Source organism: Prionailurus bengalensis, chromosome A2 (genome assembly GCF_016509475.1).
Source record: "Prionailurus bengalensis isolate Pbe53 chromosome A2, Fcat_Pben_1.1_paternal_pri, whole genome shotgun sequence".
Taxonomy (NCBI): domain Eukaryota; kingdom Metazoa; phylum Chordata; class Mammalia; order Carnivora; family Felidae; genus Prionailurus; species Prionailurus bengalensis.
The window spans coordinates 1,200,549-1,226,292 of NC_057348.1; the positions used below are offsets into that span (position 1 = coordinate 1,200,549).

General features: G+C 65.3%; 1 protein-coding gene across 1 annotated transcript; it reads left to right on the forward strand.

Moving 5' to 3' along the window:
- Positions 1-853: 853 nt before the first annotated feature.
- Positions 854-25,513, forward strand: CSNK1G2 (casein kinase 1 gamma 2). The gene is made up of 12 exons (XM_043586018.1): positions 854-973; positions 16,686-17,121; positions 22,676-22,716; positions 22,841-22,910; positions 23,002-23,150; positions 23,276-23,510; positions 23,575-23,660; positions 23,746-23,830; positions 23,921-24,069; positions 24,189-24,272; positions 24,376-24,482; positions 24,604-25,513. Exons 2-12 carry the CDS (start codon positions 16,938-16,940, stop codon positions 24,656-24,658), a joined length of 1,245 nt encoding a protein of 414 aa, XP_043441953.1. The 5' UTR covers positions 854-973; positions 16,686-16,937; the 3' UTR covers positions 24,659-25,513.
- The last annotated feature ends 231 nt before the right edge of the window (positions 25,514-25,744 follow it).

Below are 25,744 nucleotides of genomic sequence, written 5' to 3' on the forward strand. Positions count from 1 at the left end.
CTGGGCCCTGCCCCACGCTGCCCACAAGACCTCGTGAAGGGCCCTGCCCATTATTCACTGCCCGGACCCCCCGGGAAAGCCGCGCCCGGGAGTCCTGGCCGGCAGCCACCTTGGGAGCCCAGGGCAAGCCCTGCAGGCCGCGCCAGATCAGGTGGACCTGCCCCCGCCCCTCGAGTTTCCGCTGCCGCGGCGCGCGGCCGGCGGCGGCCCGGGGAGCGCTCCCCCGCCCCGCCTTGACCGGCCCTCAGCTGCGCATCGCGGGCGCCGCCCCACCGAGTCCCGGTCACTCCCGGCCCGTCCCCGCGCCGGCCACGCCCCGCGCCACCGCCCGGCCGTGACGTCAGGTGGCGAGACCGTGACGTCACAGAAGCGCGGCGGGGCGGCCGGCCACGCGTCGCCATGGCGACGGCAGGCGGGCCCGGGCGAGCGGCGGGAGCCCCGCCCCCGGGAGGGTGGACGCTGCCCGGCTCCTTCCCCGCGCGCCCGCGCGCTCTCCCCTGCCCCCACCCGAGCCGCGGGGCGCGCGCCTCCGGGAAACCCCCCGCGGGCAGCGGTCTGGCAGCCCCGGAGCGGCCGCAAAGCGCGGCGGCCGTCGTGCGGCGGCGCCCGCGGCCTCGAAGCCCCGCCCCGCGCTGAGCCGTCGCGCGCCCCGGGCCGGACGGCGGCTGCGCAGTGGCTGCGGACCCTCCCCCGACGCCGGGGCGTAAGCGCGGGCCGCGGGCGACGCTGCGAGACCGGGGCGAGCCGGGCGCCCGCGCGGCGGGGACGGCCCGCGCCAACATGCGGAGGCCGGCGGCGGCGGCGGCGGAAGCGGCGGCGGCGGCGGCGCGGGAGCGGGGGCCCGAGCGGGCGCTGGAGCCGGAGCCGCGGCACGAGCGGGGCCCGGAGCGGGGGCCCGCGCCGCGCTGCTGAGGGAGCCCGGGCCGCCTGCTGCCCGGCCGGCCACGGCCACGGCCACGGCGGAGGCCCCGAGGTAAGGACGCGCGCGCCCTCGCCGCTGCCACGGCCACGCGCCCGGGCCGCCGCGCCCCACCGCGCGGACCCCTCACTCCAGACCCTGTTCACCCCCGCCCCCGGGGCCCGTACTCCAACCCCACGTCCCCCGCAGCCCGGGGACTCCCGCGTTCTACCCGCCGCCTCCTCGCTCCAGACCTTGCCCCTTTCCCCGGGCTCAGGCCTTACTCATTCCGGCTGGCGCCTACCTTGCAGATCTCGCGGTCCTCCCCGACCCCCTGACTCCAGAGCCCGCTGTTCTCCACGGACCCCTCACTCCAGACTCTGCTGTCCTCCACGGACCCCTCACTCCAGACCCTCGTGCCCACTCCCGGTGTGCCCTGACTCCAGACCCTGCTCTCCTCCCCTGTCTCCTGACTCCAGACCCCACCCCCCACTCCCCAGGTCCCCCACCCTCCATCTTTCACCCTGGACCCCTGCCCCAGCGCACCCACCCGTTCCTGGCTTTGTGGTGTTGAAGGCCCTGAGGGAAGAGCAGGGGCTGGGGGGTGGGGAGCCCTGGGGTGGGGAAGGGGCGTGCAGCCCGAGACCCGCAGCAGGAGGGGTCTCGTCCAGGGTGACCTGTTGCAGGGCACTGCTTGGGAACTGCTGCCTCGGTGTGGCTGTGCCCTCCCCCTTCCGCCCTTGCCACCGGTTTTGTTTTCCGGAAACACTTCGGATCAGGGAGGGGGTGAGGTGTCTATGCGCCCGGGGCGGTGGCCACGCTGATCTCCCTGCCCCCTTCTGCCCCAACTTTCTGGGGAAGCTTTCATGTTAGGGGCTGTCGTCCTAGGCAGGCTTGGGGGTTCTTGGCCTCTGGATGGCATTGTTTGTGGGCAGTGGCCCTGGAGGGCTCCAGCACTTTGTTCCCAGTCTCCCCACAGAGGACCCTGGCCTCCGGGGGTGTCCGCACATCATGCATCTGCTGGGGCTCCATCTGCGTGGGTCCTCTGTCCCTACCCTGAAGGACATGGCCAGGCTCAGGCCCCTGTAGCTCGTGGGTGTGAGAGATGAGTGGGAGCACAAAGGCTCCAGTGTAGGGGGGTGATGTCCGCAGGGACCTGATCTGGTCGCCGAAGGAGGTGGTGTCTGTGACGAGAACAGATTGGGAGCCGGACCCGCAGGTTTGAAAGGGGGAAGTTTGCGGTTTCCCTGGTAGTTTGTTTTTGTTTTTCGCTCGTGTCTCCAAATCGTGCCCCCGGAAAGGGACCCCCAGGCTCTGCAAGTAGATGGGCAGGGTGATGGCTGGGGACTGACTGCAGCACCTCTGGGAGTGCATAGCGGGTGTGCACACCTGAGATGATCTGCACCCCCCTCCCTCCCAGAATGGTGTCAGGAGCCCTGATAATTGGAAGGGGCTGGGGGGCCCCGCTGTGTGTGCTGCATTTGGCTGATGGAAGCGTGACCTGCGTGGGGCCGTGGGGAGGGAGGTGTGAGAGGAGCTGGCTGGACACACCCGCCCCGCCCCAGCGGTGGGCAGAACCCCAGGGGCTCCGGGCTCGCACTAGTCATGGGGCACAGGGCTTGCTTTTTCTGCCTCAGGGTGGCAGTCGGACCTTCTGGGGTAAAGGGGCTTGTGGCGGATCTTGACTACTTCTCATTTCTCTCGAGCGGATTGGGGGTGAGCGTCTCATTGCCTGGTCCTGGGCGTGTCCCTGCTCGGGGAGGACAGAGCCCCCGTGAAGACAGACTTCTTTGAACTCCTGGTTCCGGTTCCAGCTGGCTTTCCTCCTTTTCCTCTTAATTACATAGTAATTATCTGTGGGTCGAGAGAGGAAGTAGGTGAGGTGTGTTTTTTTTTTCTTAAGTTGAAAGCCTTCCCGTCTACTCATCCCCGCTCTGGGGAAGCCGGCATGCTAGTCAGTGGACATTCCAGACACCTACGGGGTCACCTGTGTCCATGGGGATTTCCTGGTGGGTCTGAGTAAATGCTTGGGACAGGTCTGGGGGCCCCCGCTGACCCGGTTCCCTCAGGGCTGTACTTGTGGAGGGTGGCGTTTCTCCTGGGATGCCCAGTAACCTCTTGTCCCGTGATTGCCTTTGGTGCCCATCCCCCGGCCCCCACGGAGCTGTCCCAGGCCACCTCACGAGCAGCCAGGGTCCCTTGTCCTGGTTGTGGTGGGCTCTTGGTACATTCATTCCAGGTGGGCCCTGAAAACCCAGGCCTGAGCAGCTGGGGCTCCGTCTCCTCCTGTGAGGAGTTAGAAGTCCATCAAGGCCCTGGGTCAGGTGATGGGCAGAGGGCTGGGGATGGAGCAGGAGAGACGGGGTCCTGGGGGCCGCCAGCCTTCAGGCCTCTGGTGGCATTGGGCAGGCCAGTGTGGGCGTGCTGGTTGGGGTTGGGGGCCGCGTCAGCCCGTCGCACCCGATGGATGCCTTGGGGTCTTGGGCTACGCGGCGGGACACGCCAGGGCGCGCTCTGACGACTGGTCGGCAATGTTGACGTGTGGCACGCTCCGTGAACCTTTGGGGAAGGGGCCACCCGAACCAAGTCTTGGTTGGCGTGGGAGGACCCCCCCCAGGGCGGTTTCGAGTCTGCTCCCTTCCCCTTTGGGGGTTTGGGGAGCCCGTGCCGGGCCGAGCCCTGAGAGACCCTCTGAGTGTGGAAGACAGCGTGCACGCCTGTGCTCCCCGGTGCCCGCGGGACTGGCCCACGCAGGAGTGGGTGTGGCGGGAGCCTGCTTGTAAGCACTCCCCCTCCCTCACTCTCCCCGTGGATGGTGGCCTGCCTTTACGTCTCTCTCCTGCCCGGCTTCTACAGAAGCTTCCGGTGCAGGCCGTGCTCGCGCAGGACCCTAGTGGCGTGGGGGTCCACACGCAGGGCCGGAGGCGCTGTCACAGGGTGGGGATGACAGCACATCTTTTCCTTGCTCAGAAACCCCGTGTCTTCCTGCTCCCAAGAACAGACCGTGGCTCTGGGCCCGGCTGTCACGCCGCTCCTGTCCAGGCCTTGTTTGGGGTCCCCTTCTCTAGAAGGCCTCCCACGTGCTCTGTTCAACCTCGGGGGGGCAGCCGGAGGTCCCCTCTGGGAGCCTTCCCCCTTGGGACAGGTCCTTTCCCTTCTGGGAGCTCGGCCACAGCCATAGTCGAACGCTGGGTTATCCCTGTGAGTTCCTGGTGGCGCGAGAAGACAGTCAAGTCAACTAGCAGGCCGGAGCTGGGGTGCAAGGTCGGCTCTCAGGTTACACCTCCCGAGGTTCTCGAGAGCCGCAGTGACCCGGAGGAGTGAGTCCCTCAGCGGAGAGGGTGGCCGTGGGGACCAGCGTGGACAGAGTGCGTGCAGGGGAGGGTGGGGAAGGGACTCCTCACTACCTTGGGTGGACACCCAGGGGCCATCGCTCCCCCCTCCCCCCCCCCCGCCGCCGAGGGGGTGCTTCTCGCACTCGGGCAGCTCCCCCCAGAAGCGCCACTCCAGGAGCGTTCTTGGCGGGTGGGCCAGGTGCCTGTCATTTCCGCGCTGCTCAGAGCCTCCTCCCAGACCCTGAGTGGTTCCTGGGGGGGTCCCGGGGCCGGCAGTTGCTGTCTCAGAGGTGGAAAGGGACGTGACGTGTTGTCACCTGCCTTCCTGTTGGGCTGTGATACCTTAGAGTCCGAAGACAGTCGTGTACCCTCCTGGAGCTGACAGCTCATCTGGCCTTGGGTCTGGAGAGACCGCGTAGCTCTTCCCTCTGCGGACATGGCCTCCACGGGCAAGCGTTCCCAGCGCTGCCCCAGAGGCTGTGCCTGTCATCGGGGGTCTCTGCTTGCTGTGGTCCCAGGACCGGGCTGCTGGGCACTGAGTAGGCGGGGTGGCTGACCCAGCGGGGAGTGGGCCCAGTGGAACTTTTCTGCCAGCCTGTGGTCGTAGGGGCTCTAGAGAGCACCCCTCGGTCGAGTGACGCCTCTAGCGGCTTCCCGGCAGAGGGACTGAGGACGTTTTAGTCTCTCCAGGTTCACCTGGGTGCCCCAGGGATTAGAAATCCCAGACAGAGATTTCCAGAAAGTCTGGGGGCTGCGGGGGCGGGGGAGACAGGGATGTGGTTTGTCTGGACGCACGCACCTGAGGGCTCTCTCACTGGTTCTAGAAGTGCTTAGGGGCTGTGCTGGTGGGGGGGGCAGATGTCTTTACGGTGTGTTTACTGTGCCACCTGTGCGTCTGTGCTGGCTCTCAGGACTCACCCCCAGCCAACCCAGGAAGAGCCAACGTACTGGGGGCGGGGGGCGCAGGGTTGTGCCTCTGCCGTTACACCAGCAGGGAGGGTGGTCGGGGGGCTCGTGGCTCTGCTCGCTCACGGCCCGCCCTCTTAGTCCGCTGGCCCCCGCTCTGGGCCACCTTCTCTTTCCTTCAGCTGCACCGACGGGTCTGTTGGAAATTTCTGCTGAGGACACTTTCTAGACTCGGCTCTGCTGCTGACATTGGGCTTGGATCGCTCTCTGAGGACGTCCTGGGCGCTGTGGGGGCTGAGCGGCGTCCCGGGCCCCACCCACGCGATGCCAGGAGCCCTCCAGTCGTGACGGCCACAGATGTCCCAGGTGTCGCCCACTGTTCCTGGGGGCAGGATTGTCCCGGGTGAGAGCCCCGCCCTAGAGATTTCCTGCCAACCTGCAGCTGTTGCCGTGAGCTGGAGCCCGTGTCTCGGGGCCTCGGGGCCTCCCAGGGTCTCAGGGCCTCCCAGGGTCTCGGGGCCTCCCAGGGTCTCTGGGCTTCCCTGGGTCTCGGGGCCTCCTTGGGGGTGTGGCCGGGCCTCCTTGGCTCTCGGTCCCAGTCCCGGACCTATAAACTACAGCCCTCCCTCGCCCCCTGGAGCAGGAAGGCTCAGGAAGCAGGTGGGGAGAAGGCGATGGGGGCAGGTCATTCCAGCAGCCATTGGGGAGGTGGCCTGTGCTGCCTTGTGGCTCCCTGGTGGCCAGGGTCGCCCCACGCCCGCCCCGCAGGGGGCAGCTGTGCCTCCCTGCCACTCTGCTGTGCCCTGCTCCTTCCTGGTTTCCTCGCTGGCTGCCTGGCTGCAGGGGGAGGACTCGTACCTGCTGCCCAGGGAGGGGAGGGGAGGGGGGGGTCTGCCTTCTGTTCTGGGTGGAGGGCCCCGCAGCCAGGTGGGCCGGGGAGCTGGTCAGGAGATGTCCTTGGTTGGTGGAGAGCAGAGGGCCACAGTGGATGCTGCACTGTCTCCTTCCAAACCTGAGGGCCCTGCTCGGCTGGTCCCCACCCACCTCATGGCTCTTGCCCTGGCCCCCTGCTCCCCGGTGGAGTCCCCCGGTGGGAATGGGACTCGGGCCACACGGCTAGTTGACAGGACACCGGCGGCCTTGGCGAAAACATGGTAGGTGAAACTCACTTTATCTTGTTTTGCTCAACATATTTAGGGTTACCTGAGCGTGTCCTTGCTGTGAGAGTTTGTTGAGACGGTTTGGTGTTTTCTTCCCGTTTGGGTGTGTATTTTATAGTCTCGGTTCGTCACCCCTTGGAAGCTAAATTTTCTTTGGAAATGCTGGATCTTAAGAAGGACACAGGACTGAGTAGAAAATTAGCGCCCTTGCAACCGGGAGGCTCTCGGGAGGTCTGTCAGTCGGCCGTGTCTAGGGACCTCGGTTTCAGCCAGCCAGATGTTGCCGGGGATAAGCGTGTCCCCCACAGCGCGAGGGGCGTAGCCATACCGAAAGGCATCTGTTGCTCAGCTGGAGTCGGTGTTCACTGCGCGCCTTGCGTTCTTATCCGCTCTACCTGGCTGCTGATGCCAGGGCCGCTTTGGGCTGGGGCGGGTGGCTGACTGGCCTGTGAAGTGTGGAGCGGAACCTTCACGGTCTCACGGTGGCCCCCAGGCCACACTCCGGCCGCTCCGGCCACCCACATCAGCATCTCGGATGGAATCCGCGTTTTCAGCAGTCCTGCGAGTGAATTTTGGTGCGGTCTCCTGGGTGTTGGGGACTGTTCCGTCTCGGGGCCGATCTAGGGGCTGCCACACTGGGGCCAGAGGCAAGGGCTGGGCAGCTGTGGGGTTTCTTTGGGTCTTGAACCGGTCCCCACTGCTGCATGGGGAGGGCAGCGTCCCGTGTGCCTTAGGTCGGCCAGCTCCTGGTGAGCCCTGCGCAGGTAAGTGCGGGTCCTGCCGTCACCCCGAGCCCCTCACTGGGCCTGGCGCGCCTTCAGCTGTGCCGAGTGAGCTCTGTGTCCTCCCCGTGGGCTGCGCCTGTGGGGGCAGGGGGCTCGCCCAGGGCCACGGAGAGGGGCTGAGCGCGCAGCTTGGGGTCGCCGAGCCAGCCCTCCCACCTCTCCTGCGTCATACACTTCCTGTGGCCCCACGGGCCCTGAGCAGGAGGCGTGGCCCCGGCTGTGGGCTTTCTGCGCGGATCTCCCCACTCGCTGTGCCTTTTTCACCAGCTTTATTGACACATCACACTCTCCACTTGGTTTTAGTCGAGACGAATTCACAAAACCGGACAAATTCACTGGAATGTGCACCTTGGTAGGTTTGGTTTTTTTGTTTGTTTTTGAAGCTTATTTCAGAGAGACAGCGCTTGTGCGTGCATGGGGGAGGGGCAGAGAGAATCCCAAGCGGGCTCTGCACCGTCAGCACGGAGCCCGACTGGGGGCTTGAACTCAGTGAGCCTGTGAGATTGTGACCTGAGCCGAAATCAAGTCAGAAGCTTAACTGACTGAGCCACCCAGGCCCCACTTTGGTGGTTTTTAATACAGTCACAGGGTTGTGCAACCGTCATCTCTGTTCAAATCCCGAGCATCCCATTACCCCCAAAGAAGCCCCATCCCCATCAGCCACCCCCCCAGCCCCCTGAGCCCCCGGTCCCCACGAGCCCCCTTCCCGTCCGTGGATGAGTCTGTCTGGACGTTTCACACCCGTGGGCTCACACCCCGCGGGGCCTCTCGTGTCGGGTTCCCTCCTTGAGCGTCGTGTGTTCGGGTCCGTCCGCGGGGCGGCGGGGGTGGGCGCCCTGCTCCTGCTGCAGCCGAGGAACGTGCGCGTGCACGGTGGACGCGTGTGTATCCATTCACCTGTCTGTGGACGTGTGGGCTGTGTCCGCCTTTCGGCTGCTGTGGACACGGTTTCGTGTGGACGTGTGTTTTCGGTTCTCTTGGGTGGACACTGAAGAGCAGTGTTGCTGGGTCGCTTGGTGGCTCCGTGTTTAACTTTTTGAGGAACCGGTGGCCGTTTTCCACAGTGGCCACTCGTGTCTCCTTCCTGGGTCAGGGTCCGATCCCTTTCCGGGCACGTCTGCCTCCTCTGGGCACCCTGACCGGTTTCTCTGCAGGCCCGCCTCCCCGCTGCCCGGCACTTTCTAGAAAGCCGGGCTCCCAAGCCTCATGCGGCAGGTCTCCCGGCTCCCGAGGCCGTGGGCTCCCCTCATCCACCCCCCTCTGAGCGGTGAGTCCAGTGTCCTCGAAGGGACACGTGGGCCTTGTGAGGACGCAGAGTCAGCGCCCTGGTTTTGGTGGTTTTAAGTGGCGGACACGCCGTGCGCGCACGTGGGTAAGCACGTGCTGACCCTACAGGGGAACATGAAAGGACGTTGGGAGAAGCCCCTCGGAGCCTGGCAGGTGGGCACCATTGGCACTTCAGCGCGACCCTGTGGGCATCTGAAACACAGGAGCGCGCTCAACCGTGGGACCTGCCAGGCGGTGCCCGCCCTGAACGGCCGGCGCGGCTCTGACTGTGGGGGGGACAGAAACCCCTGGAAGGCCCCGTGGAGCTCAGGTGTGGGCTGAGTGGGGGGCACATGGGGCACGCGCTAGACTCCTTCCGGGGGGGGACTGCTGCCTCCGTGTCGCCTGCGTTGACGAAGCTGTCGGCCCTTCCGGCCCTGGCGAGAGTCACTGGGGTCCCTGGTCCGCTGCCGTGCCTGGTTCTGGGGGACGCGTGTGGGTCGAGGGGTGGTCCTTACCCTGAGGGAGTCCCTCCCGCAGGTAGCCCAGTGCAGCCCCAGTAGAACCAGAGAGACGGGGCAGTGCCCTCTCTGTGCTTTCTGGGTGGTTTGCAGGGGCCTTGGGGGCCCTCCAGGGCCCACACCATGGCCTCCGGCCTTTGCACGCCCGGAGGCTTCGCGTGTGCTGTACCCCGAGCTCACCCCTGAGGGTGGCCAGGCCTGGGGCAGAAGGGAAGAGGCTAAGCTCCGCCTGGCTCCCCTTCCTTCCCCCCCCCCCCCCCCCCCCCCCCGCCTTTCCCCTCCTCCCGCTCCTCCCCTCCCCCCTCTGCCGTCCTCTTCCCCCTCCTCCCCCCTCCCCCTCCTCTTTCCCACTCCACACCCACTCTCCCCTCCCCTGCTCCCCCCTCCTCCCCCACTGTTGTGCATTGTTTTCATGGTGGAGTATGCACTCACCTGGAGGGAGAAAGGGAGTCCTGGCGTTTCTCCCCACATCCCAGCTTGTGAGGGGCCCCTGAGCCCGAGAGGCCACCTCTGGGACCTCTGCCCACACACAGGGACATGCTTTGTGGGGCTGGCACCATCGCTGCTTCCTTTCTGTGCGGAGGCCACTGAACCTGCAGAGCGGTGGGCGGTCCCTTGTCCCCCTGCGGGCCTGTGGCAGTGCAGACGCCTCCTCCACCCCCTTGGAGGATGTCCCCTACGAAGCACGATTCTGCTGACGTCACGGTCTTTATTCCCGCGCTCTTGTGGCTCCTGAACGCCACTGCTGTTCTCAGTCTCCGACAGCCTGACCGGTGGCGATGGTCTCCGTCACCGATGAGCCTTGAACAACACGGGCGTTGGGGGCGCCGGCCTCTGACGGCCGAAAATCCACGTGGAACGCCTGAGTCCTCCAACGCCGTTGACCGGAAGCCTCGCCCGCGACTAAACCGTCACCGACACGGGTCTGTGTGTGCCTTACGGCAGAGCGAGCTAGAGGGAGTGAGCGCCCCGGGAAGGCGGAGGAGGAGGAAGTGCTCCACGGGGCGCACCGATGGAAAAGTCCGGAGTGCGTGGGTGCCAGCCCGCGCTTCCCAAGGCCGGTGCACGTGGCCCGCCGTCGTGGGGCCGTTTGTGTTTCCTCTGGGGCTTTGCCTGTTCTCTCTTTTGCGTCCTGTCGTTTCTGGATAGTGTGCCGTCACCGTGAAGGTAGTGACCGCCCCTCCCTGCATCTGTGTCCTCTCTTCGCGGGGACGCTGGTCTGAGGAGAGGGCCTACCCTGATTTGAAAATAGGGTCACGTTTCTGGGGGTCAGGACGTGACTTCTTGGGGACACAAGCCCGCCCACCCCGAGGACTGCTGTGCTGCTGGCGTCGTGGTCACAGTCACGCTGGGCCGGTGGGCCTGCCAGGTGAGCGGCGCCCTGGGGACCATCACGTGCGGTGGGACGCGCCTGCCCCCTCGACAGGCAGTAGCTCCGTGAAAAGGTGCGGGTGGGGGTTTGTGGGCACAGGCGGGTGCTTGCTGATGATGGCTGGTTCCAGACGTGCGCCCTCCAGGACAGTGTGCGCCAGCCCCGGGCAGCTGCCGAGCCCTGGCACACGTCCGGCACGACCGAGCGTGTTTCCGGTGACGTGACGGTGACTCCTTGCTGGACGGCTCCGTGTGGACTGTGTGCGGGGCGTTGGGGGGGGGGGAGGGTCAGTGCTGCCTGAGCAGCAGGACCCAGCCGGACGCTCGTGCCATTAGTGGCCCAGTGTCTCACGCGAGCCATCCGGTGGAGGGCCTGCGCCCGGACCAGCCACGCGGGCATCCCTGCCATCGCCCCGGACCCCTCCCGTTTGCCTTCAGCCCTTCGTTACGGAAATGTTCGGACGCAACTGGGTGCAGAGAGAGGCCCCACGGTCACCAGCCTCCCAGATATCATTTCCTGCCGCTGGAAATAGAGCAGGAGTGCCGGCAGGTGACCCTGGGCCTCGCCATGGCCCCACCGTCTGGAGGAGGGCTGCTGACAATTCTTTGCTCGGTCCTGGTGGCTACAGTCTAGGCTGTGGGGCTTGTGGTCGGGACCTTGCCTCTCTTTTGTAATCTGAATAATTCTGGGAGAATTCTAGCGTGTCCAGAGGTCACAAGAAAAGTACAATGCTCTGGACGCCCCTACTCTTCACGGCCCAGCAGCCTGTCACCTGTGCCTCTGTCCCTCGCCTGCCGTGATGGGACCAGCCTGTCTCCTGTCCCTGCGTCCCGGCCAGGACTCTGGGCAGGAACCCTGTGCCCCCTCAGTGCGCCTGCGGGCTTACGCTCACCCTGGACGTCGGCCTTTCCCTCCTGGTCACTGAGAAGTGACCTCAGGCCACCCTCTTGGCACACGTAGCCTGTGTCTGTGGTTCCCACGGATGACGGTTCTCCCGCTTTCACCCCGCCGGTTAGCTGGCAGCCCCCGCCGTGGGGGTCGGGGTGGGGTGTGCACTCTCCTCCCCGGTTTATTTGGGGTTGGGGTCCTTCATTGTAGCTCCACTGTGACGACCCGTTTCTGCTTAACTTGCGTCAACACTGGCCTCGTCACGGGGGGCCGGTTGGGCTGGCGCCTGTGCCTGCCATTTTGGGGCCGCTTCCTTCCTCTTTGTCATAACGTGACCTCGCGGGTGACCTTGGACTTCTCGGCTGCTGCTACAAGGTCGGCCGTGTCTCCGGGGTCCAGGTCGCTCCTGGGGAGTGGCACCCACAAGGGGAACTCGGGGCTCCTGGGGCACTGTGACCCCGAGCCCAGGTGACTCTTGGGGAGGGGGCCTCGCCTACACGTCAGCAAGCTCGGGAGGGATGTGCGTGCCCAGGGATGCCCGGTTGGGTCCCGAGTGAGGCGCGTGCTTCTGAGTCCGCACCCACCGCCGGCTCCTACCTGTGCTTAGGCAGGAGGCGGCCTGCGTCTGCACGTGCCCCAGCTCTGGGCCGGGGCTGGTGATGTCAGCCAGGGACTGTGACATCACTGAGTGGGGCTGGTCAGAGAAGGGGGTTTTTGGAGCCTCCACCAGGGGAGCTGGCCCCTGGCCCTGACAAGATGGGGGACGCCCCCAAAACCACAGCAGGTAACTCAGCTGAGGGGGGCGCTCGCAGGACGGCACTGCCCCGGCCCGGAGCAGTCTCTCCAAAACCCGCTCGGTGTGGCCACGGCGGGCCGGCAGCTTCCAGGGGCTCTGCCTGGGCGCTGGGCAGTGGTCCCTGTGGTGGGGGCAGGACACCGTCCTGCGGTGGGGGTCCTACCCCCTGTCAGGAACCGGGGCCCACGTTGGTTGCCTTGGGACGGGGTTTATTTTCGGCCCGAGTGAGGGATGGGAGGCCCTCTCCCCCAGGACAATTATTTTTAGCTCTGGCGCTGGGCCTGGGCCGACAGCAGACACTTCCGCTCCCCTGAGGTCTCGGGTTACCCTGCCTCCCCCAGGTATGCCGGGCTGGGCCCCTGCCCGCTCCTGGGACCTGGAGCAGCATCGTTCTCACTAGGCTCTGGCCCCAGACCTGTTTCAGTGGCGCTGTGTCGTCCCTGTCCCTGCTTCCCACCCGCCAGCACGTGATTCGCTCTTGCCATTCCCCTGCGGGTCCCACCTGGCTTTCAGAGTGTCCCGAGGGGACCCAGAATGCTCCCATGTGGCCCGTGCTGGGTGGGGTGGCCCGCCAGGGCATGCTGAGTTTGGCCACCGTCCGGAACATTTGCAAGTCTGTGCTGCCTTTGGGGTTGTGGGGTGGTGGCCCTTTCCTCGTGAATAGGGGCTGGTGTCCTCCGGGCTGTCCGTGGAAGGGGTCGCAGTGGAGGGCTGTTCCCCCGCCTCCATGGCGCCTGCCGTCCTCTGCGGGCAGTGACCCACGTGGCGGCCGTACACCCTGTTGTAAGGAGACCTACAGGGGCAGACGTGAACCAACCCTTGGCCAGCACGCGGCTTGGGGAAGCTGCTGTTGGGGGGCGCCGGCGTTGTGTCGAGGGACCTGTGGGCTCCGGGACCGGCGGTGGGGCGGTGCGTGCATGCGCAGGCCTCCAGCGTTGCGCCCGATCGCCTGGTCTCTGTTGCCCGCTGGGCCGTCAGAGGCCCCCTTGGGACCATGAGGCCACGGGGGGCTGCAGGGAGGCACACGCAGAGGGAGCCTGTTGTGGAGTGGGGAGGCTGGTGGAGGCTGCTGCCAGACCCTGGACCCCCAGCGTCACAGGGATCTCTCAGAGGGGACCCTAGAAGCCGTCCCACAGGGGCACGCGGGCCTCCCTGGCCCACAGAGGGCGGCTCTGCGTGCCCAGGAAGGGTTTGCACCCCAGATCACGAGGCCGGGCGGAGATGGAGGGCGTGCCTGCCGATCTGGGGTGGGGACCGAGGGTGCCTCCCACCTGGAAGCGCAGGTGGGGGTCACTGCGCAGGGGGTGAGGGGGCTGCTAGGGCCACGGAGGGTCCTCCCAGGAGGGCTGCGGGCTAAGGTGCAAAAGCGGGAGGCGTCCAGAGGGGCGGCTCCTGTGTGCCTCGGGGCAGAGTGGTACAGGTACTTCCTGCCCCATGAAGCCTGTGTGCAGGGTGGGGTGGGGGGTGGGGTGGGGGGTGGAGTCCGGAGCTGAGTCTCCCTGCCCGCAGAGGGGGTCGCCGAGCCCTCCCCAGACCTTGTGCTCTGCACCGCAGCCTCTCCAGCTCCGTTCTGGTGCCCTGTCCCGGCATGAGCTCCTGTGTGCCGGGAACGGGTTGCTTCAGAAAGGCAGAGACCCTCCCATCACTCGGGAGGCGCCCAGGGTTTGAGACGCTGCGTGCCAGGCCCCAGGACAAAGACCGCACCTATCTTTATTTGCCCCGAGTGTGTGTCCCCCTGGCTTCATCTGCGTGGAGGCCGTCCCTGGCCGCCTGCTTCTGTGTGGCCCCGAGGAGGTCCCGCTCCTGGCTTCTGCCACGTTTCTTTGACGCTTCCTCTTCGGGGCGCGCCCAGGGTCCTTCAGCCCTGAGTTCTGCCGTCATCAGGACAGTGCAGATCATGAGATGAGGGCGAGTTCTGTCTCCTTGGAGTCTTTTGATTTCCCGTGGATTTTCCATCTGATTGACTCTGGCGGCCCGTGTGTGTCTGTGTCTGTCTGTCCATGGTGTCTGTGCATGTGTGTGTGTGCACATGCATACGTCCTTAATTACTTTGTGACGGAAGGTGTGTGTCTGGAAGAAAAGCAGGCGTTTGGGGGGCTGCAGACTAGAAGCGCACCCACCGCAGACCGCGGCACCGGGGCTGGAGGGCACCGTTGTGCGCGGTGTGCGGGCTTCCGGGAAGTCGTGCTGCCAGTTGGAAGTTTCCGTCTGAGCCGGCAGGTGCACTTCCCGGTGTGCACCGGGAGAAACAGAAGCTCGCGTCCACACGGGAACTTGTGCACCAGCGTCCGTCCACACACACACTTCTCAGCACCCAAAGATGGACACGACCCAGATGTCCGCTGACAGACGAACAGATACGCTTGGTCCACCGCGCACGCACACGTCCCTCGGCCGCGAGCAGGAGCGAGGCGCTCACACCGGCCGCCCCGTGGACGGACCCTGAACACGTGACGCTCAGGGAGGGAAGCAGACACGAGAGGCCACATGGGGTGTGAGCCCGCGTGTGTGAAACGTCCGGAACGGGCTCATCCACGGACACGAAGGGGGGGCTCGTGGGTACTGGGGGGTGACTGCTTGATGGGGATGGGGTTTTTTTATTTTGGTTGATGGAATGTTCTGGAATTGGATCACGGTGACGGTTGCATAACTGAATGTATTGAAGACCTCTGAATCGTACACTTTCGGAGGGCGAGTTGTATGGTATGTGGATCGTATCTCCGTAATGCAAATAACAATAGACTAGGGACTTCGAAGCCAAAGCAGGCAGCCTCCACCCTGCGGAGGAAAGAAGTGCTCTCTGGCTTTTCTCTTCGGATGGACCTGATGCCCCCGCCACGCACGGGGAGCAAGGCTCTGGCATGAGCTCAGGAGGGCGGCTGCAGCCGGTGGAGGACTTTGTTCTAATAGTAAACTTCAGACTAGGGTCTGTCCGTGTAGACTCACCTTCAGGTGGACAGAGGTATTCGCAGGCCTCTGGGCGCTCACGGTGGGCGGGGGACGGGTCCCATCGGCCCCAGACGTACACATTCCTTCCCGGGTGAGCCCAGCCACCGTCCGGAGACCCCATCCCCCCTGCCTGTTCTAGGCCATGCCACTGATGGAGCGAGGAAGTTGGGGATCTGTGCAGACATCCTCCTTTGGGGTTGGGCCCTGTTCCTGACTGGTCCTCCAGGATCCACTGGAGCGATGGCCCAGGGTCCCCAGGGCGCACCAGAGCGATGGCCCCCAAGGCAGGCAGGGCCTGAGGTCTTCGTGGCTCAGGCAGGGGGGGTGGGAGGAGCTTTCTAAGCGATGCGGACGCGCACGTGTGTGCGTGGGCATGTGTGTGTGCACCACACCCTGGACCCCCTCCGTGGGGGCCCCCCGGCCCTGGGCCAGTGAGCGTCGAGGGAGTACTGGGGTCAGGTGACACGGTCACTGCCTCCCTGGGACGTCCCGCAGCAAGGGCGCTTCCACGCCCTGCCCACCCCCCTCACCCAGCCTCGGTGTCGTTCCCTCGAGGTGAAACCGCTGCCTGACCCTACCCGCGCTGAGCCCGGCGGTGCCCACACTGCCCTGTCTTCTGTCGCCTGGGCTCTGGCGGACGCTCACGGACGGCCAGAGGTGCACGGCCTCTGCAGGATGTGGGAAGGCGTCCGGTGCCTGTGGGGCAGGAACTCACAAGCTGGGTTGTGGCGCTCTGGGCCTGATGGCGGTGTGGCCCCTGGCCCTGCACTCAGACTCTAAAGGGGGACACGTTTGGTAGGGGGCGCTTAGAGGAGCTCCTTGGTGGTTTCGTTTTGAGGAGATCCTTCAGCTTTGGCACGAGCAGCTGGCGGGGGTTGCAGGCGGAGGCGTGGCTGAGAGGCCAGCTTGGTGGCAACCACAGGCTGCAGGGGCGGGGGGTGGGGGGGTGGTTGGGGAGGGCTGGGCCTGGGGACACAGACCCAGGGTGGTTTCTGTGGGCACCTGTCCCTCACTGCACCCAGCTGGGGTGGCTGCCTGCCTGCCCCCTGCATCCTGGGGGCTGCTCAGTGTCTGCCCTGCCCTCCACAAGGCCAGCTTCGTACCCAAGGGGCCAAGACCAGTCCCACCCTGGTGGCTCGCACGGCCTGTGCCCTGTCAACCTCAGAGCCCGCCTGACCTCCCTCGGCAGCTGCTGCCCAAGTGAAGCCTTGCCAGGGTCAGGATCCTCCGCAGCCCCACCTGACCGCGGGGTCACAGGCTCCTGGAATTAGGCCCAGGGACATCGTGGGGTGGGGTGCTGTGCGGGGTGCAGTTCAGGGGCCTCTGAGGTCAGTGGTGAGGGCCTGTCTCCCAACCTTGGGCACATTCTGCTCTGTTGTCTGTCTTCTCTCTACCGAGGAGCAGACCCTTGGCTTGGGGAGAGGGCCCAGCCCTCTCTGCACCCAGCCTTGGTCTCCACACCTGGCTTTAAGGCTCTAGGGCCCCTGTCACTTGACTGGCCGTCACCTCTGCCAGCAGAATTGTGCTTGAGCCATGGGGTGGGGGTCAGAGCGCCCCTCACACATGCAGTTCACAACGGCTTGAGTCACTGCACCCCTGTGCACCCCAGAAAGTCCCGGTCGCATCTGTGCCTTGAGAGATCTTTCCAGGATGCCACTATGCTGCACAAGCCTCTGTGGTGTGGTTTTCCGCTAACACCACAGTCTTGGGTCTCCCTGCCAGTCTGGGCTCTGGACCCCGGGGCTGCGTCAGGGGCAGGGGGACAGATTCCGGCCTAGACTCTAACCTGTGCCTTCGTTTCTCCGCCAGCTGGGAGCCACGAGATTTGAGGCGGCGGGACCGGTCAACAGAATGCGTCCTCCCTCTGCACGCGACCCCGAGGCCACCGAGATGAGCGCCACGGCCGGGCCCTGGCAAGCGCCCACGTCTCACTAGCAGGGAGCCCGCCGGGCCACCATGGTGTACTAGCCCCGAAGAGCCGCCCGCAACCTCAGGTCTGCACAGACCCGGGATTTGCTCGGCAGCGGAGTCACCGTGGAGAGGCCAGGGTACCACAAACTTATGGATTTTGACAAGAAAGGAGGGAAAGGGGAGTCGGAGGAGGGTCGGAGAATGTCCAAGGCCAGCGGCCGGACCAGCCACGGCGTCCGGAGCTCGGGGACCAGCTCGGGGGTCCTGATGGTGGGCCCCAACTTCCGGGTCGGGAAGAAGATAGGCTGTGGCAACTTCGGGGAGCTCCGGCTAGGTGAGCCCACTCGTGTGTGCGTTCTGGGGCTCGGGGGAGGGGAGGTCCTGGCAGGGCCGCGGTCACCGCTCCCAGATGGTCTCCAGATGGTCGGGACTGGGAATTCAGGTACGTGTGAGTTTCTGCCCCCAAAGGAGGAGGCTGTGCTGGAGGGGCGGGGGGTCTGGGCCCCCGTGTGGGTGGACCCACGTGGAAGCCGTTAGCTTCTAGCTGGTGGGTGCGGGTGCATGTGCAAGGTGAAGCGAGAGCTCGGCTCCCTCTCCGCACTTGGCTCAGCAACCGTAAGCGGGGCCGGGGCCGGGGCCGGTGTCACTGGTGGCCCCTCAGGGCTGGGTTGACCTCCCTGTCCTGAGCCAGAGCCGTACCTCAGCCGCTGCAGAGGCTGCCAGGATTGGGCTTGCGGAGTCTCACTGCCTGTCTGTGGCTTCCCCGGCCCCGGGCTCGGGGTTTCTGATCCAGCAACGGGCAAGGGCTGGGCTCCAGTCTCCGCGTGCAGGTTGCTGGGGCGGGCAGGGCGGGTGCTGGGCTCCAACACCAGAGGCGTCTGTCATTCAGCGACTGACACTGCCGGCTTCACGGGAGAGACTGGCGCCTTCCCCAGAGCACGGACCAGGTGTGCCCGGCCCGGCCCGCACAGCAGGGCCCCCGGCAACCTGGTGACCAGTCTGCAGCTCGTGCCAGATGGAGCCGCCTCGACGCACGCCTGCCCCGTTAGGATGCGTGCGCGTGCACACGCGGGCTCGCGCACGCAGACGGACACACAGCGGGCCCGGTCCTGACCTGTGGCCTGGTGTCCGGATCACAAGTCTGTACAGCAGGGGTCTTGTGCACCGACAGAAGAGCGCGTGCGCTGGGCCGTGGGCGCAGCGGCTGGTAGCTTAAAGCGTTTTCTGAAACTGAGGTATGTGTTCTTCTCTGCCCGGCTTTTGCTCTGCGAGGTTTTGCAAGTGTCCCTGCGGTTGGGTGTGTAGGTGACCGGTTGCTGTCTGTCCCCCTGTCCATCTGTGTGACTGCACCTCATCGTCCACGTCTGTCGTCCCGCTCAGGGACGCTCAGCCGGGTGTAGATTTCCGCCGCCGTGAATGAAACTGGCCTGAGCGCCCCTCTCCGAGTCCCACGCACGAGTGTTTCTGTTGAAGCCCCAGGTCGGAGGGGAGGCGTGTGTCGATGAGAAAGTGCGGACTGGTCTCCAGAGTGACGGTAGCTTTTCTGAGCTCCCGCGGGCAGCACGTGAAGGTCCGGGGTACCCCAGTCCTCGCCACGATCTCAGTGGCCAGGCTTTTCCACCTTGAACGTGCGCGTGGATGTGAAGGGGTTTTCGTGTGGGCTTCCCTGATGACAGTAAGCTGGACGTTCCGTGTCCGAGAGCTCCTTTTTACCTCTGGCGTCCGATTTCGATCCTGCGCCGTTTAAGGTGGTTTTCTTTGTGACAATCCCGGTTGGGGCTCCTTGGAGCCGCGTAGGTGTGTATGATACTTCCTCATTAAATTGGAAAAACTTCAGTTATTATTTCTTCGGGTTTTTTTCTGCCTCCGTTTGTGTCTCTGCATCCTCAGACTCCAGTTACACGTATGTGGAGAGGGTTTGATGCCTTCCCGTAGGTCCCTCGGGCCGCTCTTCGGTTTTCTTGTAGTTTTTTTTCCCCCTGCTTCACTCCAGTTGCCTTTTGCTCTCGTGTCAGTTCACCCTTCTTTTTTGCTGCCGCGTCCAGTCTGTTGTTGAGTCATTCTGGTGACTTCTTGATTTTCTGTGTGGCATTTGTGACTCCGCTCGACCCCTGCTTCTCTCTCTCTCGGGATCTCCCAGCTGCTTGTTCATTTGCTTTTAAACCTCAAACCTACTTGTAACCGTTTTACAGGCCAGGTCTTTGGCGCCTTTGACTATGTTTTTCCTTGTGATTGTCTGATTTGCCTCCTTTTCTACACGAGTGGTGTTTAACGTGTTGGAAATTGTGGGTGTCTCATGGTATTGGTCGGGGTTCTGCCTTGTCCCGGAGACCCCTCTCGATAGCGCGAGGGCCGGTTTTTGGCTCCATTAGGGGGAGGCTGAGGGCTGACCTTACTCGAAGCCTGGAGCCACCCGGTCCCGAGGTGAGGGCTTTCTGGGTTCTCGGCCGAATGTCAGGGGAGGTCTGGGCAGCCTCCACACGCTGGATGGCCACGGCTCCAGCCCTGTGTGGCCCCCGGAACCTTCCTCCTGCTCGCGACCCTTCGGGAGGTACTTCCCGTCTGGCCTCTGGACTCTTGCCTTCCGCCCGTGCAGGGGGCGAGGCTCCCAGAGCCCCGAGTGCCTGAGCTCCAGCCCCTGCGGCTGACCCCAGACCCCAGCCGTGCCGGACACACCCACTCTCGCCTTCACCTGGGGCTGCACTTCAAGGAGACTGGCTCTCCCTGAACTCACGTGTGCAGTCAAAACACGAAGGTTTCTTCAGCAGGACACAGTAAAGTTAGCAGTTCCCAGAAAGGCTCAATAGAACATCTGCTTATGAGAACGCGTGGTTAAGAGCGAGGCTGGGCAGGCCGCGGGCAGGGCACCGCTTGCACAGTGTGACGCTCGCTCAGGGCACCGTGTGAAGGCGCTGGTCCCTGCACACAGATGCTGCGGTGAAAAACGGGCAAGAAGGGTGCCGGCGGGCTCAGTCGGAGAAGCGCGTGGCTCTTGATCTCGGGGTCATGAGTTTGAGCCCCACCGTGGGCTGTAGAGGTTTCTTAAAAAGTTGGGAATGGGCGACAGATGTGAACGGACACTTCGCAAAAGCAGACAGGCCAACAGCCGGGGAGCACGGGAGGCGTTCCTCCCCCGGGGGGGCCACCCCAGCAAACCTGCCAGACGAGGGAGCCGGCCGGCCCGTCGGAGGTCCCGTGTGGCGCCGCTCACGTCGGCCGGGCTTGTAGAAGGGCCCTGGGGACGGGGCGGTCGTCCCCCAGGGTCACGAGTAAGCCAGGCAGCGTTCCCGTGATGGACGTGCTGCGGCGCGGCGTGCAGGAGGACCCAGGGAGGAGAGAACGTGCCGGATGATTCCGCCTCGGAGGCTCCCTCTCGGGACGTGAAGGTGGAGACTGACCAGGCAGGGGGGTGCGTGGTGGCCGCGTTTTCTGTCCCGATACAGGGCTGGCATTGCGCAGGGTTCTGCATTTGCCAGAGCTCCCGGTCCGAGGCACGTGAGGTGTGTGCATTACAGGTAACTGTCTCCTTGGGGAGAACGAGACCTGGGTCCACCCCGAGCTTAATCCGTGGTCTTAATAGGCTGGGATGTTGACGGGACAGGCTGCTGATGTCTGCGACTTTGAGATGCTCTTTTTTTTTTTGTTTTTCAATGAAAAATAAGGGAGATCCAGCGGTGCCTGGGTGGCTCGGTCGGTTGAGGGCCTCACTCTTGATTTTGGCTCAGGCCACGGTCCCAGGCTCTGCGCTGAGCACAGAGCCTGCTTAAGATTCTTCCTCCTCCCTCTGCCCCTTCCCCACTGGCGCGTGCGCTCTGTCTCGAAAATAAAAAAACAAAAGAGCAGGGGTGACAGGTGCGCAGATACGCAGTGGGACGAAGAGCAGGTTACTGATGTCATCTAGGCGGTAAGGACGTGGGTCTTCCCTGCACCGGTTTTCCATTTTTTCGGTTTGAAACTTTTGTAACACAGGAGGCAAAAACCTATTTGTAATCAAAGCCCAGGGAGCAGGGCTTGAGGGGAACTTTCTTTCCCTGCTGAGAGTCGGCAGGAAGCCTCTCAGTTGTCACACCGAGTGAACCGAGGTCTGCGGGAAGATGGGGCCCCTCTGCCCACCCCTTCCAGGCCGTGGCAAGAAATGGGGGAAGCGGAAAAACCGACCGGGGAAGCAGCGAGCTGGGGCGAAGCCCAGAGGCGTGATCACGCGCACGCAACAGCCAGAGCGATCTCTCAAGAAGCAGTTAGAAATGAATTTTTCTGTTTGAGCAACAAAGAGTTGGAAAATAAAAATTGAAAAGCAGTACCATTGTAAGTGTGCCCAGACCTGCCCAGTGCCTCCGGAATAAGTTAATAAAGGACGTGCAGCCTCTTCACCAGGAACCGAAAACCTCAGCGAGGGAAGTTAATTCCCAGTCGTGGCTGGGGCCGGGATGTCCCCTCCTCAGCCTCTCCTGCAGCCTTCTGGGGACGTTGACAGGCCGACTCTGAAACGGCCACTTGGAACAGAGGCCCGAGAGTGGCCGACGCAGGGCCAGGCACCCCCCCGCCGGGCGCCGCCGTGGTGCAGACACCTCGGAGCACGATGGGGCGGGGCGGTGACCCATGCGGTGGGCTGACGTGCGTGGGGAGCCCTGGCCGTGTCCTGTGAGGCGGCACTCAGCCATGTCACTGCCACCACATCGGGGCGGGTGTCGCCCAGACCGTGCACCGGGATGGAGAGGAAGCCGAGGCCGCTTCCCACGATGGATCCTACTCAGGACAGCGGGACAGGTGGTGATGGAGCAGGTGTCCCATGTGGGGGCCACGTCCGTGGACTTCAGGGCCTGGTGAGGCCAGTCCAAGGGCAGGGACAGGACAGTGCGGGCAGGGGCACAGGCGCGCACAGCGCCGTGCACGGTCATTTCCACAGGGGCTGGGGGCCAGCAGTTAGACTCGAGGGGTCGGGCGGCCCCTCCGTCACGCGGCAGGTGGGGGCCGGGTGTCCGCACACAGGGAGGTGAGACCCTTCACAGAAGCCCCGAGCTGCCGGAAGGCCCGTCTGGGGTACTGCCGGCGCCAGGGGCTCGAGTTTTGACAGCTCTGTGAGTTTGGGCTCCCTAGGGTTCCTGAGGGCTGGTGATGGGCTTGGGAAGGCCGTGTGCCCTGGGCTGTGTGTGTCTCTCACCCACGAGGCACACACTCCCAGCCCCGGGTGCGGTGACTCTGTTGCCCCGAGAAGCCAGCCAGGGACTCTCAGCCTACCAGGTGCTGCCGGGCAGGGTGTCACCGGAGCACAGGTTCCTTCCCGCACGGGCAGGGGCCTGGGGCCAGTCCCTTCTTCTCTGTGCCACCAGGGAGCTCCCCACCCTCAGGGCCGGGAGGAGGGCATGCAGCACCCTGGGTGAGTCCTTTGCAGGACTTGACCAGGACAGGCCTCTCTGTGGGGCTTCTTGGGGGGGGGGGGCTTGCTCCACAGTGAGGGGGAGGCGGGGTCCAGGGAGCTGGGGGGCAGGGGCCTGGACGCCTCCTGGTTCTCCGCGGTGGGAGCGGAAGGGGGGCGCCCCGGGATCACCGCGGCCGTCTGTTCTCTTTGTTTTTATAGATGGGAGAAATTGGAGCGAGCTGGTGTGCTGGAGGGAAGGATCCCATAGAGAGGAGTTTGGGACCAGCCCCCTTGAGGGGGCGGGGTGGGGCTTGGGGGGGGAGGAGAGGCTGGCTGGCAGGGTGGGCGGCTCTAGGATGAGGGTGTGGGGCACATGAGCGCCGCCCATGGTGGGGGTGGGGGTGGGGCTCGTAGGCGTTCTTGTTACTCGTAGGACATGGTCAAGTTCAAGGGGGGGGCTTGGCCCCTGGGGGGGGGTCTCCTCCCTGCAGTGGGGTGCATACCACGCTGACAAGCCTCTCTTCCACAGGGAAGAATCTCTATACAAATGAATACGTAGCTATTAAACTGGTGAGTCCAGGCCCCCCGTCCCGCCTCCCAGCCCCACATCTGTCCCCGCTGCCCGGTCTCAGGGGAGGGGCGGTGGGCGCGCACCTTGGGTGACCCGACCACCACGTCTACCTGCCCCTCCCAGGAGCCCATCAAGTCCCGGGCCCCTCAGCTGCACCTGGAGTACCGCTTCTACAAGCAGCTCAGCGCCACAGGTACCCGCGCGCCGGCGCAGTGCGGGGCCGGGGTGGGGGGCGCCTGCCTCGCAGGCAGGGTCCTCACAGGTCTGTGTGTCGTCCCCTGCAGAGGGCGTCCCTCAGGTCTACTACTTCGGCCCGTGTGGGAAGTACAATGCCATGGTGCTGGAGCTGCTCGGGCCTAGCCTGGAGGACCTGTTTGACCTGTGTGATCGCACGTTCACACTCAAGACGGTGCTGATGATCGCCATCCAGCTGGTGCGGGCTGAGGGCGTGTGGGGGCGGGGGCGGGGGGGGGGGCGGAGACAGGCGGGGGCGGGGCGAGGGTGGGGGCGGGGCGGGGAGGCGAGGGGCCCGCCCTGAGGCCCGCCACCGCCCCGCAGATCACGCGCATGGAGTACGTCCACACCAAGAGCCTCATCTACCGCGACGTGAAGCCCGAGAACTTCCTGGTGGGGCGCCCGGGCACCAAGCGGCAGCACGCCATCCACATCATCGACTTCGGCCTGGCCAAGGAGTACATCGACCCCGAGACCAAGAAGCACATCCCGTACCGGGAGCACAAGAGCCTGACGGGCACGGCGCGCTACATGAGCATCAACACGCACCTGGGCAAGGGTGAGCCGCGCGCGGGCCGGGCGGGGGGGCGCGCGGGCCGCGCTGACCTGCTCTCCCCCCGCAGAGCAGAGCCGCCGCGACGACCTGGAGGCGCTGGGCCACATGTTCATGTACTTCCTGCGTGGCAGCCTGCCCTGGCAGGGGCTCAAGGTGGGCGCGGGGCCGGGGGGCGGGGGGGGGGGCGGGCGCGGGGCGCCGCCGCCGGGTCGGCGTCGGCTGACCGCTGTCCCCGCAGGCCGACACGCTCAAGGAGCGCTACCAGAAGATCGGGGACACCAAGCGGGCCACGCCCATCGAGGTGCTCTGCGAGAGCTTCCCAGGTGAGGGACGCCCGCGCCGCGCCGCGCCGCCCCGGGCCCGCGCTGCCCGCGCGCCCCACTGACCCCTGTGTCCCCGCCGGCTCTCCACAGAGGAGATGGCCACATACCTGCGCTACGTGCGGCGCCTAGACTTCTTCGAGAAGCCTGACTACGACTATCTGCGCAAGCTTTTCACCGATCTCTTCGACCGCAGCGGCTTCGTGTTCGACTACGAGTACGACTGGGCGGGGAAGCCGCTGGTACGTGGGGGTCCGGGCTCCCGAAGTGGGCGGGGCCCGGCTTTGTGGGGGGTGGGGAGAGGCCGCCCGGCCTCAGCGCTGCCTCCTGCCCCCCTCCTCCCCCCCTCCCCCCTCTGCAGCCGACCCCCATCGGCACGGTCCACGCCGACCTGCCCTCGCAGCCTCAGCCTCGGGACAAAGCCCAGCTGTACAGCAAAAACCAGGTGAGGGGCCGGGGCCAGGGCCCCGGTGATGTGGGTGGGGGTGGGGTAGGGCCACCTGGCTCCCCTACTGTACTCCCCCCACCCAACCCGTCCCCAATCCTAGGCGCTGAACTCCACCAACGGGGAGCTGAATACGGACGACCCCACTGCCGGTCACTCCAACGCCCCCATCACGGCGCCCGCAGAGGTGGAGGTGACTGATGACACCAAGTAAGGCCCCTGGACAGCCGCCGGGGGGGGGGGACACGCCTGGGGCGGGCTCCACACCCCCTCCCCCTCGCGTATTTCCCCTCCCCCGCACCCACCTCCCCCGAACCTCTACCCCGTTCAGGTGCTGCTGCTTCTTCAAGAGAAGAAAGAGAAAATCGGCGCAGCGACACAAGTGACCCGGGGCAGTGGTGCCCTGAATCCTCCCGCCGCAGCCCCCGGGACCAGCTCGTCCGTGGCTGTGTGGCCCACGGCCCGGACGCAGACTGCAGGGCCGGCCGCTGCTGCCCGCCCCCCTCCCCCCCCACGTGGGGTCACCTCCTTCACACGAGACTTTGGCCGAAATTTCTACACCTGTGTCTAGTCCTCCCCTCCGAGAGCATTAACTATTTGAAACAAGGAAACGAAACACAGCGGCCGCCCGCCCTGCGCCCCTCCCGCCGCCGAAGTGAGTAGTCGGCCGCCCTGTTGGTTTCATAAAGTCCAGCTTGTCTCCCTCGATCCAAAGGCCGTTTTCTCGAGGGGGCGCGGTGGGCGACGCTGCCGGGGGCGAACCCGCCCCGGGCCTCCCCGCACCGCAGGGGAAGGTGGGGTGGGGGCGGCCCCCCAACCAAAATGCTGCACCAAAGCCTGGGCCGGCGGGCACAGCCCCGCGGCGGTTCCCGCGACACCTGCTCGCGGGGCCGCGTCCAGGGCCCGGAGCCCGGGGGCGGCCCCCCCCCGCTTGGCGCCCGGGCCCGGGGGGGTGCGTGGGCGCCTTTGCGTCCGCGCTCCGCGCTGCCGGCCGAGCAGCGGGAGACAAGCGCCTTAAAGCCCCGTCCCAGCCCCGCGGGTGCGTTCGGGGCCGGGCAGCCCCCGTGGCGGTGCGGCTCTCGCCGGACCCCGCGTGGGTGCCGCGGACGGCCCGGCGGTGGGGTGTGTGTCCAGGTCTTGCTTTGCGCGGTGTACAGAAGCGGCACTTCGGTTTCTTCGGCGCTTCCTGGAAGCCATAGGATTTAGGGGCTTTTTTAAAAAAATAAAGGAAAATGAAAGCACTCTCGGGTGTGGTGTCCGGTGTTTGCAGGAGGCCCGGCTGGCGGTATCCTCCCTCCCCCGGGGAGGGGACAGGCTAAGAGGCGGTGACCCTCCTGCTGGGGAGAAAGGGATGGTCGGAAGCAGTAGCGCTGAGCTCCGATCGGTGTCCGAGTTCGGTGCGCTTCCGTCTGGGGGCTGCGGGCACAGCTGTTCACCAAGATGAGAGTCAAGGACAGGTCACCTTGGGTGTG

Excerpts from the sequence above, each read along its gene's own strand:
- CSNK1G2 (XM_043586018.1), top strand. The coding sequence starts at position 16,938 with ATGGATTTTGACAAGAAAGGAGGGAAAGGGGAGTCGGAGGAGGGTCGG. Across the intron at positions 23,661-23,745 it reads TGCCCTGGCAGGGGCTCAAG|GCCGACACGCTCAAGGAGCG; the intron begins GTGGGCGCGGGG and ends CTGTCCCCGCAG. Across the intron at positions 24,273-24,375 it reads AGCTGTACAGCAAAAACCAG|GCGCTGAACTCCACCAACGG; the intron begins GTGAGGGGCCGG and ends CCCCAATCCTAG.